We start from the raw sequence: 14,525 nt of genomic DNA, 5'->3' as shown, positions 1-14,525 counted from the left end.
AATACACTGTATCACATTACACTGTGTTGCATTTCTGCTTGTTGCTACTCTTAGACAAGCCTGGAAAAGTAAGCTAGGTGTATTCTTCAATTTAGATGAAGAAACTGAAGCTTTAAGAAGTGAAGTAACTTGTCTAGGATTACTAACCCACAAGTGACAAACTTAAATCCACAATTAGGCCCAACTCTAAAGCAGGTGTCCTCTTCACAATACTACAGATGACACCTCCAGTGTGGCAAAGTGAACTTCTCCTGACTACTTACTGGCTCTCCTGTATTTCTGAGCACGTGACCTCAGCACCTTAACCTTTTGGGTTTTCTCAGAAAGGCAAAAATATTTCTTTTGCTAAAGTTGAAGAGGACCTTAATTCAACTTGCAGAACAGCATTTTAAACCTGCGGTCTGCAACTCATAGGTGCCTCATAAAATCAGCTTTGTGAGTTACGATCAGCAGACCTTAAAAAAGCGCATAGAACAGAAAATGACGCATCTGGAATAGTAAGCGTAAAAATTATTATTTTCTTCTTACTATAAATACACATGTGTCCTAGGTCCTCACGTAAGATGTGTTTCTTAGCATGGGTCATATGGTCAAAAAAGTTTAAAAACACTCTTCTGTTTTTGCAAGTGTTCTTAACTTGACACATACCCATGGGTAGGCTACAAGTGGCCGTGAAATACCTGTAATCACATGTAAAAATGTTTTATATATCTGCAGTTTTCCAGAGAGTGGACTGTTTTTAAAGGACTCCAACTCCAAAACATTAAGAACCAGTAATAGAATGGTGCAATAATGTAATAAAAGAGAATATGAATTCTTGATCCTTCGTGGATAAAACACTGAAAAGCTTGTGCCTGTTTTTTTTACAATTAAACATGCCCAGACCAGACCCTCACTTATTTCTATGTATCCAGAAGCACCTTGACCAACAGTCTGTCAAAGTCGAGGTGACAAGAGGAAAATGACATCTGTAGATGAGAGAGTAAATTCTTTACAAGTCCTGAGACCATAACGGACACTGTCGGTGCCTTTGGGCAGGCTTATCATTACTTGCCTTCTATGAATTTCAGTGAAAGTCGGGGAAATTTTCTAGCCCTAGTGTCTAACTTAGAGGCAAGGGAGAAGAAGCTACAAAATTAAAGCGTAAAATAACACAGGAACAAGAAGGAAAATAAAACTCCAAAGAACAGTTCCCTTTTTTATGATCAGATACAAACAGATCTCTTGAATTTCACCTGTGTGAAAAGAACACTGGTTTGATTGAGTTCTTCAAAGCCTTTTCTTAAAATATATGCAGGGCTCTGACTAAAACCACAAAAAGAGACAGGATATTCAAGTTCTTCCTTAAATACAGTACTTTATGCTGCTAAGATTTGTATGAAAAAGGTAAACAAGTGTGGAAAATGGCTACAAGACAAATTTTGAACATTCATACATCACAGTTTCTTATATATATATACTTTTTTTTTTTTTTTTTACCTCAAGAGAGAGGCAAAAGCTGGCTTTGATAAACAAGGCTGGATCTTATTCCTCCGTTTCATTTCCACAGGTGGTACCCTATAAGACAAAAATAGCATCAGTCAGAAACCAGAACTGGGTAGCGCACCTGAAGGGAAACAAATGCCCTGACAATGGACTCTGCCTCCAGTGAGCAGCTTCACAGTCAGGGAATAAAAATCTGTCATCAGCCCCTGAAATTTGACAGTACTTTTTTCAAATCCTACACACACTTTAGGTTTTATGGTTGTGAGGCAAGGGAAAAGGCTGAGGTGACTAGTGAACCAGAAGTGATTCGAAGAACAGTGAGGAGAACACTCTGAGGTTAGGCTAGGGTGTCGTTTATTATTTTTTAAACTGTTAGAGATACAATCTTCAGGATACTGGAATGGTAAAACCTCAATTTATAACTGAAAGCCAGAAAAGGTAAAATGTTACAATGTTTCAGGATTTTTTAGGGGTTCCTCTAATATCGTATTTTATGGGTGTGGAAGATGACGTGGGGAGTTATTTTTAAATAACACAAACAAAACTTACCAATAGACATTTGTTCCCCATAAGATACAGTGCAGCACATAGTAGAGGAAGACAGCACTCAGGAATATGGCCACAAGGTACCCTCTCATGGCTGGCCCACCTGAAACACAAAGAATGAAATGATGCACAGACTAGTACAAAAGAGAGGCAAGGTTGGTGCACAGATGAACTGTATACAGTGGCTCAAACCTAAGGATTAGCTGTCAGCTGTGAAAGCAGTCTAACTGCTGTGAAAGCAGTCACCACCTCTACAGGCCACCATTATAAATTAGTTAGAAGTGAAGGCTATGTCACTTGAAAGAAAATAAACAAGTGAGTTAATGAGCAAAGGTCAGTTTATACATACTTCTAATTTCGTATACAGAATCCCTGCGAAGAGTCACACTGGTCGGATACCAGAGGACATGATTCACAGGCCAGCTCCACTTAATTCCTGCCTTTGGGGAATCTTGGGTACATCAAAAGACCTCTTTTGGCCTGAGTATCCTTTTGTGTTTAAAAGCAAGAGCACACAACCTACTTCATTGGGTGTTAGAAAGATTAACCGAAATGATGGAAGTCTGGCACAGCGTGTGCAAAAAATATAGGCTGAATAAGCTTGTGTATTTTATTTTCTGTTATTACATATTTTGTTTTTGGCTTTTTTTTTAACCTAAAGCCAGTTGTACTTTTTTTCCTACACAGTAAAATGCTTGGGTTTTGATGCCGAAGTTAGGCATCAAAAAAAAAAAAAAAACCATTGCCATCAAGCTGATTCGACTCATAGCAACCCTACAGGGCAGAGTAGAACTTTCCTGTAGGGTTTCTTAGGCTGTAATCCTTATGGGAGCAGATTGCCAGGTCTTTTCTCCTGTGGAGTGGCTGGTGAGCTAAAACTGTTGACCTTTCAGTTAGGGGATGAGCACTTAACCATTGTGCCACCAGAGCTCCTTAGGATAAATATAAAGGACTCTAAAAACACAGTGGCGTTATTTCTATACCCTGTGAATCCTTTGAAAGACATTGTAATTAGGCCTTTTCTGGTCTATAAGCTGACAGTCTCAGACGTCAGCAGTGTTCAGCAGCTCTGGGAATCCCAGGTCAGTTTTGTGCCAAGTCAGTTTTAGAAACTGCTGATACCATGTTTGAGACTGTCCTAGAAGGCGGTTTGTCATGGGCCAAAACAGTTACGAAGCAACCTGCTAAATACTTAAGGTAAATTCCACTAAAAATTAACATCATCCATGCAAACAACACCCAGCGAGGATGTAACTTACCCAGGGCAGCATTTTTTTTTTTTTTTTAATATATTTATACCTCAGCTAAGACAGTGTATGAAGGGCTAGAGAAAGAACTCAGTGTTACAATTCAATTTGCTTGTCTATCCCCCGAACATATTCTTGGAGAAATTTACGTAAGGCAGTTCCCGGATTACAAATGAGTTCCATTCCTAAATCTGTCTTTAAGTCAAATTTGTACATACATCGGAACAGTTAGGTATGGTTCATATCTAACATCAGTTAGTCAAATGCTTGTCTTAGTATATAGTACATGTGTACCTTTCTATGCATAAAAAATTAAAGTAACACCTTCAGATATACTAAAAGGTCTTTATATAATAATACAGCAATTATAATAATAATGTTTTGGTGCCAGCCACAAAATAGCATCTATTTGTTATTTAGGAACCATTGTATGTACCTTGAATTTTTAATATAATAGGCTTCACAGAGATGGTTCGTAACTAACAGGTTGTACGGTAAATCAGACATTAGTAACCTGGGGACTGCCTGAATTATTTTACAGATCAAGAAGTGTGCGTCAGTGAGATTTTTGTTATTGTTTTGTTGTTTTTCATTGACTAATATGTGGCTTAGCTGAAAACAAAGAAGCGTGAGAGAACGTTCTTTTCCCTTCAAAAAGTAAAATGAACCCACTCTTGAAGAGCCAATTTATACACCACCTGAGACAAACTCAGGAAGCTTATCCACTGTCTTGTATTTCATCGGCAATCCAAAGCTTCCATATTCAAGTTGCAAAGTACACTGGGTCAGCCAGAATATCTTTGTGATAAACATGAAGAGTTTCTCTGCTTGGTCACAGGAAAAAGTTTCCACAAATAAACAAATTTCTCTAATTAATTCTATAAATGGAATGACCATGCAGGCGTTGAGCAAAAGCCTTCAAAGGAAAACCCCTGGGGCACCAACTTTTAAAAATCATGTTGTCAATGGAATACCATGCAACGAGAAAAAACAAGGATAAATCCGCAAACCACAACATGGAGGAATCTAGAAGGCATTATGCTGAGTGAAATTAGCCAGTAGCAAATGGATGAATATTGTATGAGACCACTATTATAAGAACTCAAGGAAAGGTTTAAACACAGAAGAAAATATTATTTGTTGGTTATGAGGGTGGGGAGGGAGGAAGGGGTATTCACTAACTAGATAGTAGACAAGAATTATCTTAGGTAACAGGAAGGACAACATACAATAAGGGGATGTCAGCACAAATGGACTAAACCAAAAGCTAAGACGTTTTCCTGGATACAACAAAACACTTTGAGGGACAAAATAGCAGGGGCAGGGGTCTGGGGACTGTGGTTTCAGGGGACTTCTAGGTAAACTGGCACAACAAAGTTTATTAAGAAAATGTTCTGCATCCCACTTTGGTGAGTGGCGTCTGGGGTCTTAAAACTAGCGAGCGGCCATCTAAGATGCATCAATTGGTCCCAACCCACCCGGAACAAGGAATAATGAAGGAAACCAAAGATACAAGGAATATATGAGCCCAACAGACAGAAAGGGCCATATAAACCAGAGACTCCATCAGCCTGAGATCAGAAGAACTAGATGGTGCCTGGCTACCACCAATGACCACCCTGACAGAGAACACAACAGACAGTCCCTGACAGAGCAGGAGAAAAGCGGGGTGCAGAATTCAAGTTCATGTAAAAAGACCAGACTTAATTGTCTGACTGAGACTGGAGGGACCCCAAAAGACATGGCCCCTGGACTCTCTATGAGCCCAAAACTAAAACCATCCCCGAAGCTGACTCTTCAGACAAACATTAGACTAGACTATAAGATATAAAATGATACTTGTGAAGAGTATGCTTCTTAATTCAAGTAGATACTTGAGACTAAATGGGCAGCTCCTGTCCAGAGGCAAGATGAGAAGGCAGAAAGGGACAGGAGGGAGTTGAATGGACACGGGAAAACCCAGGTGGAAAGGAGGAGTGTTTTGTTACATTATAGAGAGAGTAACTAGGGTAACAATGGGTGTATAAATTTTTGTATGAGAAACTAACTTGAACTGTAAACTTTCACTTAAACACAGTAAAAAAAAAATCATGTTGTTATTGTTGGTTGTCACTGAGTCCATTCCGACTCAAGGCAACCCCATGTGTACAGAGTAGAACTGCTCCATAGGGTTTTCAAGGCTGCGACCTTTTTCGTTTGCATTTTTTTTTTTTTTAATTTTTATTGGGCTTTAAGTGAAAGTTTACAAATCAAGTCAGTCTCTCATACAAAAATTTATATACACCTTGCAATATACTCCTAGTTTCTCTCCCCCCAATGAGACAGCACACTCCTTCTCTCCACCCTCTATTTTCATGTCCATTCAGCCAGCTTCTGACCCCCTCTATCTTCTCATCTCCCCTCCAGACAGGAGCTGCCCGCATAGTCTCATGTGTCTACTTGATTCAAGAAAGGGCTGTGACCTTTTGAAAGCAGATCTTTAATGGCTTTACTTGTGAGGAACTTCTGGGTGCGTTCAAACCACCAACTTTTCAGCTAGTAGTCAAGTGTTTAACATTTTGTGCCTGCAAAACAGCTTCAAATACCAAAACAAACAGATGTCAAGATCTTAACATTAAACATAACAGACACCAGTTTCTTGACTATTAGCCAAAAAACAAAACAAAACAAAAAAAAACAAACCTGTTGCTATTGAGTGGATTCTGACTCCTAGTGAACCTATACGACAGAGTAGAACTGCCCCATAGGGTTTCCAAGGAGTGGCTGGCTGGCTGGTTAATTTGGACTGCTGACCTTTTGGTTAGCAGCCAAACGTTTAACCACTGCACCACAAGGGCTCCTTTTGACTATAACCCGTTGCCATCAAGTCAATTTCGACTCATGGTGACCCTATAGGACAAAGTAGAACTGCCCTATAGAGGTTCCGAGGAGTGCCTGGTGGATTCGAACTGCCAAGCTTTTGGTTAGCAGCCGTAGCTCTTAACCACTACACCAGACTATAGCTGCTCTTAAAACCAGGATCCCTAAAACATCCTTTACAAAGCTTAAGACACACAACAATTATTCATTTAAAGTACGGGGAGAGAGCAGTGAAGGAGAACAGGACTCACTGGTGGAGATCAAATGTTCATTTATTTTTGAATTACTAGTATATATGTAACCCAGTATGAGTAAGCTACTTATGCCAAAGTGAGCTCAACCTCTGGCAAAAATAGACTCTGGGCTGACCGTTTTTCCTTAAAGTCCATAAAAAGCTTGTATATGCATCACTTCGTTTAAGGCTCACAACAAGCGCGTTAAATGGGTGCAAAGGTCTTATTCTTCTTTTGATAAATAAGAGAACTGAAGATTTCTGACTCGCCCGAGGTCACAAACTTTGGGTTAACCATTTCTTTCTCAGATCTCTATTCCTGGCAACATCCTGCCTCTTAAGATAAAAGGCATGAGGGGAACACCAAAGAGAGAGTCTAATCTGAAATTTCCCCTCGGTGCTCCTTTGGAGTTTAGAGTTCCGGAAAGGGGAGGTAGCTCTAGGGCAGCATTTCCCATAGTGACTCAGCAGGTCCAAGGATGAGAATCAGCTGGAGGCTGGTTAGCCAGCATATTCCTGAGCCCGTTTGACCTGAATCCCTTGGGCTTACGAAGGTACATATTAAACAAGTGCTATTTTTTTTATATTCTAGGGATGCGAGTCCCTGGGTGGTGCAAAAGCAAAGGGCTCAGCTGCTAACCTGCTAACCGAATGGTTGGCAGTTCAAGTCTACCCAGGAGTGCCTCAGAAGAAAGGCGTAGCAATCTACTTCCAGAAACATCAGCCATTGAAAACCTTATGAAGCACAATTCTACCCTGACATACGCAGGGTTGCCATGAGTTGGAACCAACTTCGTGACAACTGGTGGTATTCCAGGGGTACTCAATAAGACCGCAGAGGGAAAAAAAAAAAAAAGGATTTACTGAATACTGACCATAACAGATTTCACAGCAGATATCCTGACTAGACTGCAAGCTCCACGAGAACAGGGATCTCCTCTGTCTTATCACTTCATTTCCACCACTTCTAACAATACCTGTCACAGAGAAGATGCTCAAAGAAGTTGTTGAATGTATAGATCCCATAACTGGATGCTTTGTGTCAATTTTTTACCCTAAATGCCTGTTGCTGTTGTTGTTGGGTCCTGTTGTGTCAATTTTTGACTGATAGCAACCCCATGTGACAAACAGAACTGCCCCATAAGTTTTCGTAGGCTGTAAATCTTTATAGGAGCAGACTGCCAGTTCTTTTTCCCGTGGAACAGCTGGGTGGGTTCAAACCTGCAAACTTTTGGTTAGCAGCCAAGTGCTTAACTGTTGTGTCACCAGGGCTCCGTCCTAAATGCCTACCAAACCAAATGCCTACCGACTCATAGTGACCTACAGGACAGAGGAGAACTGCCCCATAGGGTTTCCAAGACTGTAATCTTTACAGGCTGCCCCATCTTTCTCCCACAGAGTGCTGGTAGGTTCAAACCGTCAATCTTTCAGTTCACAGCTGAGCACTTAACCACTGGACCACCAGGGCTCCTCCTAAACGCTTAACACGAGGTAAATGCCCAGTGAATAATGGTTGATTATAATCATCGGAGCCCTGGTAGCACAATGGTTAAGCACTTGGCTGTTAACCGAAAGGTCGGCAGTTCGAATCCAGCAGTGGCTCTGTGGCAGAAAAGAACTGCAAGTCTGCTTTTATAGTGAGTAGAGCCTAGGAAGCCCTGTGGGGCAGTTCTACTCTGTCCTGTAGGGTCTCTACGAGTCTAATCTACTTGAAGGCACACAGAAACAATATAATCATTAACATGTATGAATGCTTGTTGTTGTTTGTTAAGCTGCTGCTGAGTCAGCCCCTGACTCATGGTGACCCCATGCAAAACTGAACAAAATACTGCCCAATTTCCATGGGCTTTCCTGTTCTGCACCATCCCCATGATTGCTTACAGATCAGACCTTTGTGATCCATAGGGTTTTCGCTGGCTGATTTCCAGGAGCAGATCACTGGGCCTTTCTTTCTAAGCTAGTTGGTCTCAGTCTAGAAGGTCCACTGAAACCTGTTCAGTATCATAGCAACACACAAGCCTCCAATGACAGGCAGGCTGTGGCTGTATGTGAGGTGCACTGGCCAAGAATCAAATCAGGGTTTCCCATACGAAAGGCAAGAATTCTACCAACGAACCACCACTGCCCTCTATATGGGTACTTAGTACATGCCAAGGCCTGTAATAATAAATAGTTTAGGTACATTATCACATGTCACCCCACAACCACCATGTGAGGTGAACAGTAAATTTACAATCCCTATTTTACAGAGGGGGAAACTGAGGCTCTGAGAGGCACAGCGACTTTCCCAAGCTGGTAGATAAGTAGCAGAACCAGCACTCAAATGCTTATCTATGACCAGAGTAAGGCCTTGTACTGTCTCTCTGCAGTTATGAGCTCTTACAAATGGCCACAGGCCCAGCATCGTGATGGGAGACTGAACATCACCGACTGTTTCTCTTATCAGCCCCACCAGTTCCCTAAGCAGTATCAGTTCTAGAAACTGGGGAACTGGAGAGAAAGTCTGCAGTCTTTGCAATGCAGACTCTGCTGGAATTAAACCCTGTTCCTCCCACCCCCCGTTCCTCCCAAGCATGCCAGCATTGTTTATAATAATAACACCAACCCTATGGGGTGACACTTGGAAAATGGTCAGATCTTTATTTTTAGACTCTTCTAATGTTTTCTTGGAAACCCTGGTGGTGTAGTGGTTAAGAGCCACAGCTGCTAACCAAAAGGTTGGCAGTTCGAATTCGCCAGGTGCTCCTTGGAAACTCTATGGAGCAGTTCTGTTCTGTCCTTTAGGGTCGCTGGAAGTCAAAAGTGAAGCGACGGCAATGGGTTTTTTTTTGGGTTTAATGCTTTCTCAACCTAAAGGGGAAACCCTGGTGGCATGGTGGTTAAGAGCTACAGCTGCTAATCAAAAGTTTGAATCTACCAGGCGTTCCTTGGAAACCGTATGGGGCAGTTCCACTCTGTCCTATAAGGTCGCTATGAGTCAGAATCGACTTGATGACTGTGGGTTTTTTTTTTTTTTTTAAAGCCCAAAGGAGCTTGTTTTTCCACAACCAGCTAGATAGATAAACAGCATTTTCAGCAATAATTCTGGAAATATCTTCTATTCACCAAGTACATCAACTCTGTGGATATGTTACTCAACAAATATCCCTCAACACCAAGAAACACTTTCATTGTTCATTTCTCCAGCATGGGCATAGCCAGCCTGCCTGACCTCTCTGCCCCCACCCCATTTCCCTTAGCCCTGGGTGCAGATGCTTCCTGTGTAGACTGAGCCCCACCGCAAGCACTGAGACTAATCCTGGCCCAAGGGAAGGGGGCCTGAGGAGCACTCTGCTAGCAGCTCAACGGCTTGCTCAGGTGCCTGCTGGTCCCATGCTGACCTTGGACATCTCATCTACCAGACCAGTGTTCTCACTGGTGAATTATACCCTAGTTTTCCAGTGTCTACATTCTTCTCTTTCTCAGCTACCTCAGCAGCTCTGCCAAACTTTCAGTTTTCTAGTAACTAGGATCCTAAGCCAAGTCCCCTTATGCTCCCTGCTTCCTCAGTGACATGTCCTGCTCTTCTGCTACTGGATCTCCTCTCATGTGCAGCATGTGACCACTCAATAATAATACCCAATGACTTGTACCTTTGTGAAAATCAGAAAAAGACCCATGGATGCAAATCTTGTGGGCACAAGGCTTGGTGTGGCTGGACTTCAGGCACACCTTTCCCCTTAGCCAGCTGCTCTTGTTCACCCTGGCTCACCTTCATGACCTTACCAGGTGGCCCTGCTGAGAGTCACGTCTGCTGAGCCCTCAAGAAGACACTCTATTCAGATCTCCACCAACCCCCAGCTCTCACTGGCACACACCGAGGCTGTCTGGGATTGACTAGAAGATCTTGCATGTTCTTGCTTCCTCTTTGTATTTACTGCTCAGCTTGGGATCATTCTCTGCAATCACTTGCCCACATGAACAAGTCTAGAAGAACAACAGGCCCTCCAGCTGCCATCGAGTGGATTCTGACTCATGGTAACCCCATGTCCATGTGTATTAGAGTAGAGTTGTGCTCCATAGGGTTTTCAGTGGCTGATTTTTGGACACAGACCATCAGGCCTTTCTTCCCAGGTGCCTCTGGATAGATTTAAACCACCAACCTTTTGGTTAACAGCTGAGCATGTTAACTGTTTGCACCTCACAGGGACTCCCCTCCACCTCAAGCCATGTGCTAATGTCTAGAGTTTCTGGTCCAGCCCTGTGTGTCCCTTAGACTCTTAGACCTGACCATGTCCATGTAGCTCAGGCCTTGACAGGAGACACACAGGACACAGCAGTGACAGATGTAAAGGCCTCAGTCCTCTCAACTCATTTTTCTACTCTCTTTTAAGTACGGTTCTCACTGCTAATTGGACAGTCCAAGTGTGTCTGGGTATCCTCATTTACATGCCAAGGACCTCCACCCTTTGAAGGTGATGATCATGTTAATAACAGCACAGTTTACTATGCACTTACTAAATGATTAGCTCTGTCCTAAGCCCTTTTCAGAAACCCTGGTGGCGTAGAGCTTAACAGCTATGGCTGTTAACCAAAAGGTCAGCAGTTCGAATTCACCAGACACTCCTTGAAAATTCTGTGGGGGCAGTTCTACTCTGTCCTATAGGGTCACTATGGGTTGTAATCAACTTGACAGCAACAGGTAAGCCCTTTTCACACATGGTGATAAAAACAGGGATATTAATCACCCCCATGTTAGAGATGTTTAATAAGCAGAGCAGGGGCTGAGATGCAAACCCAGATCTGTGTGATTTCAAGGCCCATCCTTTTAAGTTGTTCATTATGGAAAACACTAATTGCTGTATTTTTAACCATAACATTGTGAACTTATTAACATATGAACTTACTAGTTTTTTATAGTAAAGCAAAAGAATGATAAGCAACAAACATTTTTTTTTTATTTATTACACACTTCACATTTAGAAATTTTATAATGTGCAAAGCTGTTCCTTTCACAATTAGAGGTAAATCTTAAGGAATCAGTTGTCTGGATAATAGGGTTTTCTGCTAGAAAGGCCTGAACAATTCTCAACAGGCCATAATTAAAGAAATATAGACTAACACATGCACAATAAAACAACATTCAAAATCACCCCTGAAAAGATTAAATTTAAATATGAAGTTAGGAGTATTTGCCACTTTATACAAATTAAGAAAAAGAAAAGCTTTGAAAAATTACTCAGTAAAGCAGTAGAAAAATATAATTCGATTATGCCCACCCTGCGCCCCCCCAAAAAAGGGCAGAGTAAACAACCATTCTTGTAGTTTCAAATTGGGCCAGTTGTGTAAATTCTGGTGGATTTCTAAACGCATAGGTTTTTCTTTCGGCAAAGCAGAAAGGGAACATTTACATTTATCTTTCTCCCCCACCCCGCAATTCTTCTGATATGTAACTAGTTCCTAGACACACACGCACATACACACACACACACCCTTCTCTTTTAGTCTTTCAAGAAACACATCGGAGGAAAACCTCAGGACTGCCTCCTGGAGAAGCCGATGCTTTTTCCAGACTTCCTGCTTAGCATACGTGGACAGATCTTTTCACTTAATTAAAGCTAAGGCCTAAGCGCCAAAGCAGCTGGCAATTCCTCCCCTGAAAATTGGGTGTACTCACTGCAAAGAATATAAAAAGGAGAAAAAAGACTTTTCAGCAGGGTTTTGCTTTTTAATAGCAAATAGTAAGACACACTGAAGTCATTCAGCTAACAGCATACTATACCGGATGCTAAAAATAAATGAGCTGGAGTTCCTGTTTTCAAGATCTCTTTCTTTAGACTAGGGTCCATTGCAAAAGCACAAGGACGCCTTTTATATATCTACTGTTTATTCATATTTTCTCCCGGGCCCATTTCTTTTCCCAGAGTGGAAATTTTCTCTATTTCCTTATATTAAGATCCCACTGATAAGACTGCAGCCTCCAAGGAGTATTCGATACTGTTAACAGATTCATGATTGTAGCTAATTCTTTAAATTGGCTTTATGGCTAATTCTTTAAATTTATTGAGATAAAAATTGTACGCAATAAAACTCAATACTTTTAAATGTATAATTTGATGAATTTTCAAAAATGTATACAGTCATGTAACAACCACCAAAATCATGATATCAAATACCACCAACCCAAAAAAGTTCCTTTATTTTCATTTGCAATCAACACCCCTCACTCCCCACCTCTAGCGACCTAATCTGCTTTCTGTTACCATAGTTTTGCTTTTTCTAAAATTTCATATAAATGGAATAAAAAAGTACGTACCTTATCTCTGGCTTCCCATTAGCATAATGCTTTTGAAACATCTGCCCACATGGTTGCGCGTATCAGGAGCCCTGGTGGCACTGTGGTTAAGTACTTGGCTGCTAACCAAAAGGTCGGCAGTTGGAATCCAGCCACTTGCAGGAGAACGATGTAGCAGTCTGCTTCCATAAAGATTTACGGCCTTGGCAACACTATCGGGCAGTTCTACTCTGTCTTATAGGGTCACTATGAGTCAGAATTGACTTGACAGGAACAGGTTTACTCCTCAAAGTGCGGTCCATGGACCAGTAGTTTTGAAACACTTGGGAACTCGTAGTTGTTAGTTGCCGTTGTGTCAGTTCTGACTCAGGCGACCCGGTGTACGCAGAGCAGGACTGCTCCATAGCGTTTTTAAAGCTGTGACCTTTCGAAAACAGATTGTCAGGCATTACTTCTGAGAAGTCTCTGGATGGGTTCGAACCACCAACCTTTCAGCCAATAGTCGATAGCACTTACCGTTTGTGCCATCCAGGGACTGGGAACTCTTTAGAAAAGGAAAATCTTGGTCCCCACCCCTCCCTGTACTGAGTCAGAATCTGCATTTTAACAAGATCCCCAGCGATATGAGTGAGAAGCACTGCAGGAGAAGGTCAGAGGCTTCCAGACATTCCCCCTAGCATACATGGACGGATCTTTCCGCCAAATTAAACCTAAGTCCTAACCACCAAAGCAGATGGCAAGCCTCCCCTGAACACTGGGTGTGCTCACTGCAAAAACTGTAAAAAGCAGAGAAATGACTTTTTATTTCTCTAGAAGGGATTTAGGGATTATATCCCACTGAGAGGATCAGAGCTTCCCAGAAAACAGTGTTTGAGGGGAACTTGAAGCTTAGCCTAAGTTTCTTGCTGCCTCTTTTAAAAGTCTTCTACTCTTGATCTTTTAAATTTTCCAATCAACAGGATTTGAAAATAAACAAAAACTTTCTCTGAGAATAAGTGTCTGTGAGAAAAATCTCCCTTACCATTCTGGTGAATGTTTGTGTTTTTCTACGTAAATTCCCTGGACACCTTCCCTCCTGTACTGTTTTCAGTCTTATCCTTCCATTTACCACCTTCTTGAGAGGAAGGATATAAAATTCCTCTCTTTAGATTACTTCTATAGGACACACACACTTCATTCTGTATCACCTCCTGGGTCCCCTCAAAGTGCCAAGTGAATCACCATCCACACCTTACAAAGGTGCCTTAGTCATCTAGTGCTGCTATAACAGAAATACCACAAGCAGATGGCTTCAACAAAGAAAAAATTATTTCCTCACAGTAAAGTACACTAAAAGTCCAAATTCAGGGCATCAGCTCCAGGGGAAGGCTTTCTCTCTCTGTTAGCTCTTCCCCTGATCAAGTAGCTTCTCAGGCGCAGGGACCCCAGGTCCAAAGGACGCACGCTGCTCTCAGTGCTGCTTTCTTGGTGGTATGAGGTCCCCAACTCTCTTCTTACTTCCCTTGCCTTTTATCTCTTGAGAGAGAAAAGGTGGTGCAGACCATACGCTAGGGAAACTCCCTTTTTATTGGATCAGGGATGTGACCTGGTAAGGGTGTTACAATCCCACCCTAATCCTCTCTAACATAAAATTACAACCACAAAATGGAGAACCACACAGCACTGGAAATCATGGCTTAATCAAGTTGATATACACATTTTGAGGGGGACATAATTCAATCCATGACAAACCATGATTCTAATTATTGCTCGTCACACCTTCCTTGGACCCAAGAATTCCAGATCTTAGAGCTGGAAAGATCGCAAGAGTTTGGGACTTTTAGAGTAAGGTCTTATGTCATCAAATTATGGAAGAGGCAGCCAGGATTTAAAACGGTAAAAA

The 14,525-nt window shown here is 41.8% G+C and overlaps 1 protein-coding gene across 22 annotated transcripts in view; it reads right to left on the bottom strand.

Annotated features, from left to right (window-relative positions):
- The window catches only part of ST3GAL6 (ST3 beta-galactoside alpha-2,3-sialyltransferase 6), a 106,607-nt gene that overhangs the window by 52,817 nt on the left and 39,265 nt on the right, over positions 1–14,525 (bottom strand). For 14 of the 22 annotated variants that reach the window (XM_049858395.1, XM_049858384.1, XM_049858387.1 and 11 more), the window contains 2 exons: positions 2,035–2,134; positions 1,480–1,557 (listed from right to left, as the gene is read on the bottom strand). In XM_049858395.1, the coding sequence (XP_049714352.1) occupies positions 1,480–1,557; positions 2,035–2,134 (178 nt within the window). Of the gene's footprint in view, positions 1–1,479; positions 1,558–2,034; positions 2,135–7,244; positions 11,244–11,840; positions 12,025–12,664; positions 12,763–14,525 lie in introns of those variants that run through there. The other 8 variants (XM_049858399.1, XM_049858401.1, XR_007513864.1 and 5 more) reach the window with 5 other exon arrangements.

The sequence above is a fragment of the Elephas maximus genome, chromosome 18, assembly GCF_024166365.1.
Source record: "Elephas maximus indicus isolate mEleMax1 chromosome 18, mEleMax1 primary haplotype, whole genome shotgun sequence".
Lineage (NCBI taxonomy): Eukaryota > Metazoa > Chordata > Mammalia > Proboscidea > Elephantidae > Elephas > Elephas maximus.
This window is presented reverse-complemented; position numbering and strand designations above follow the sequence as displayed.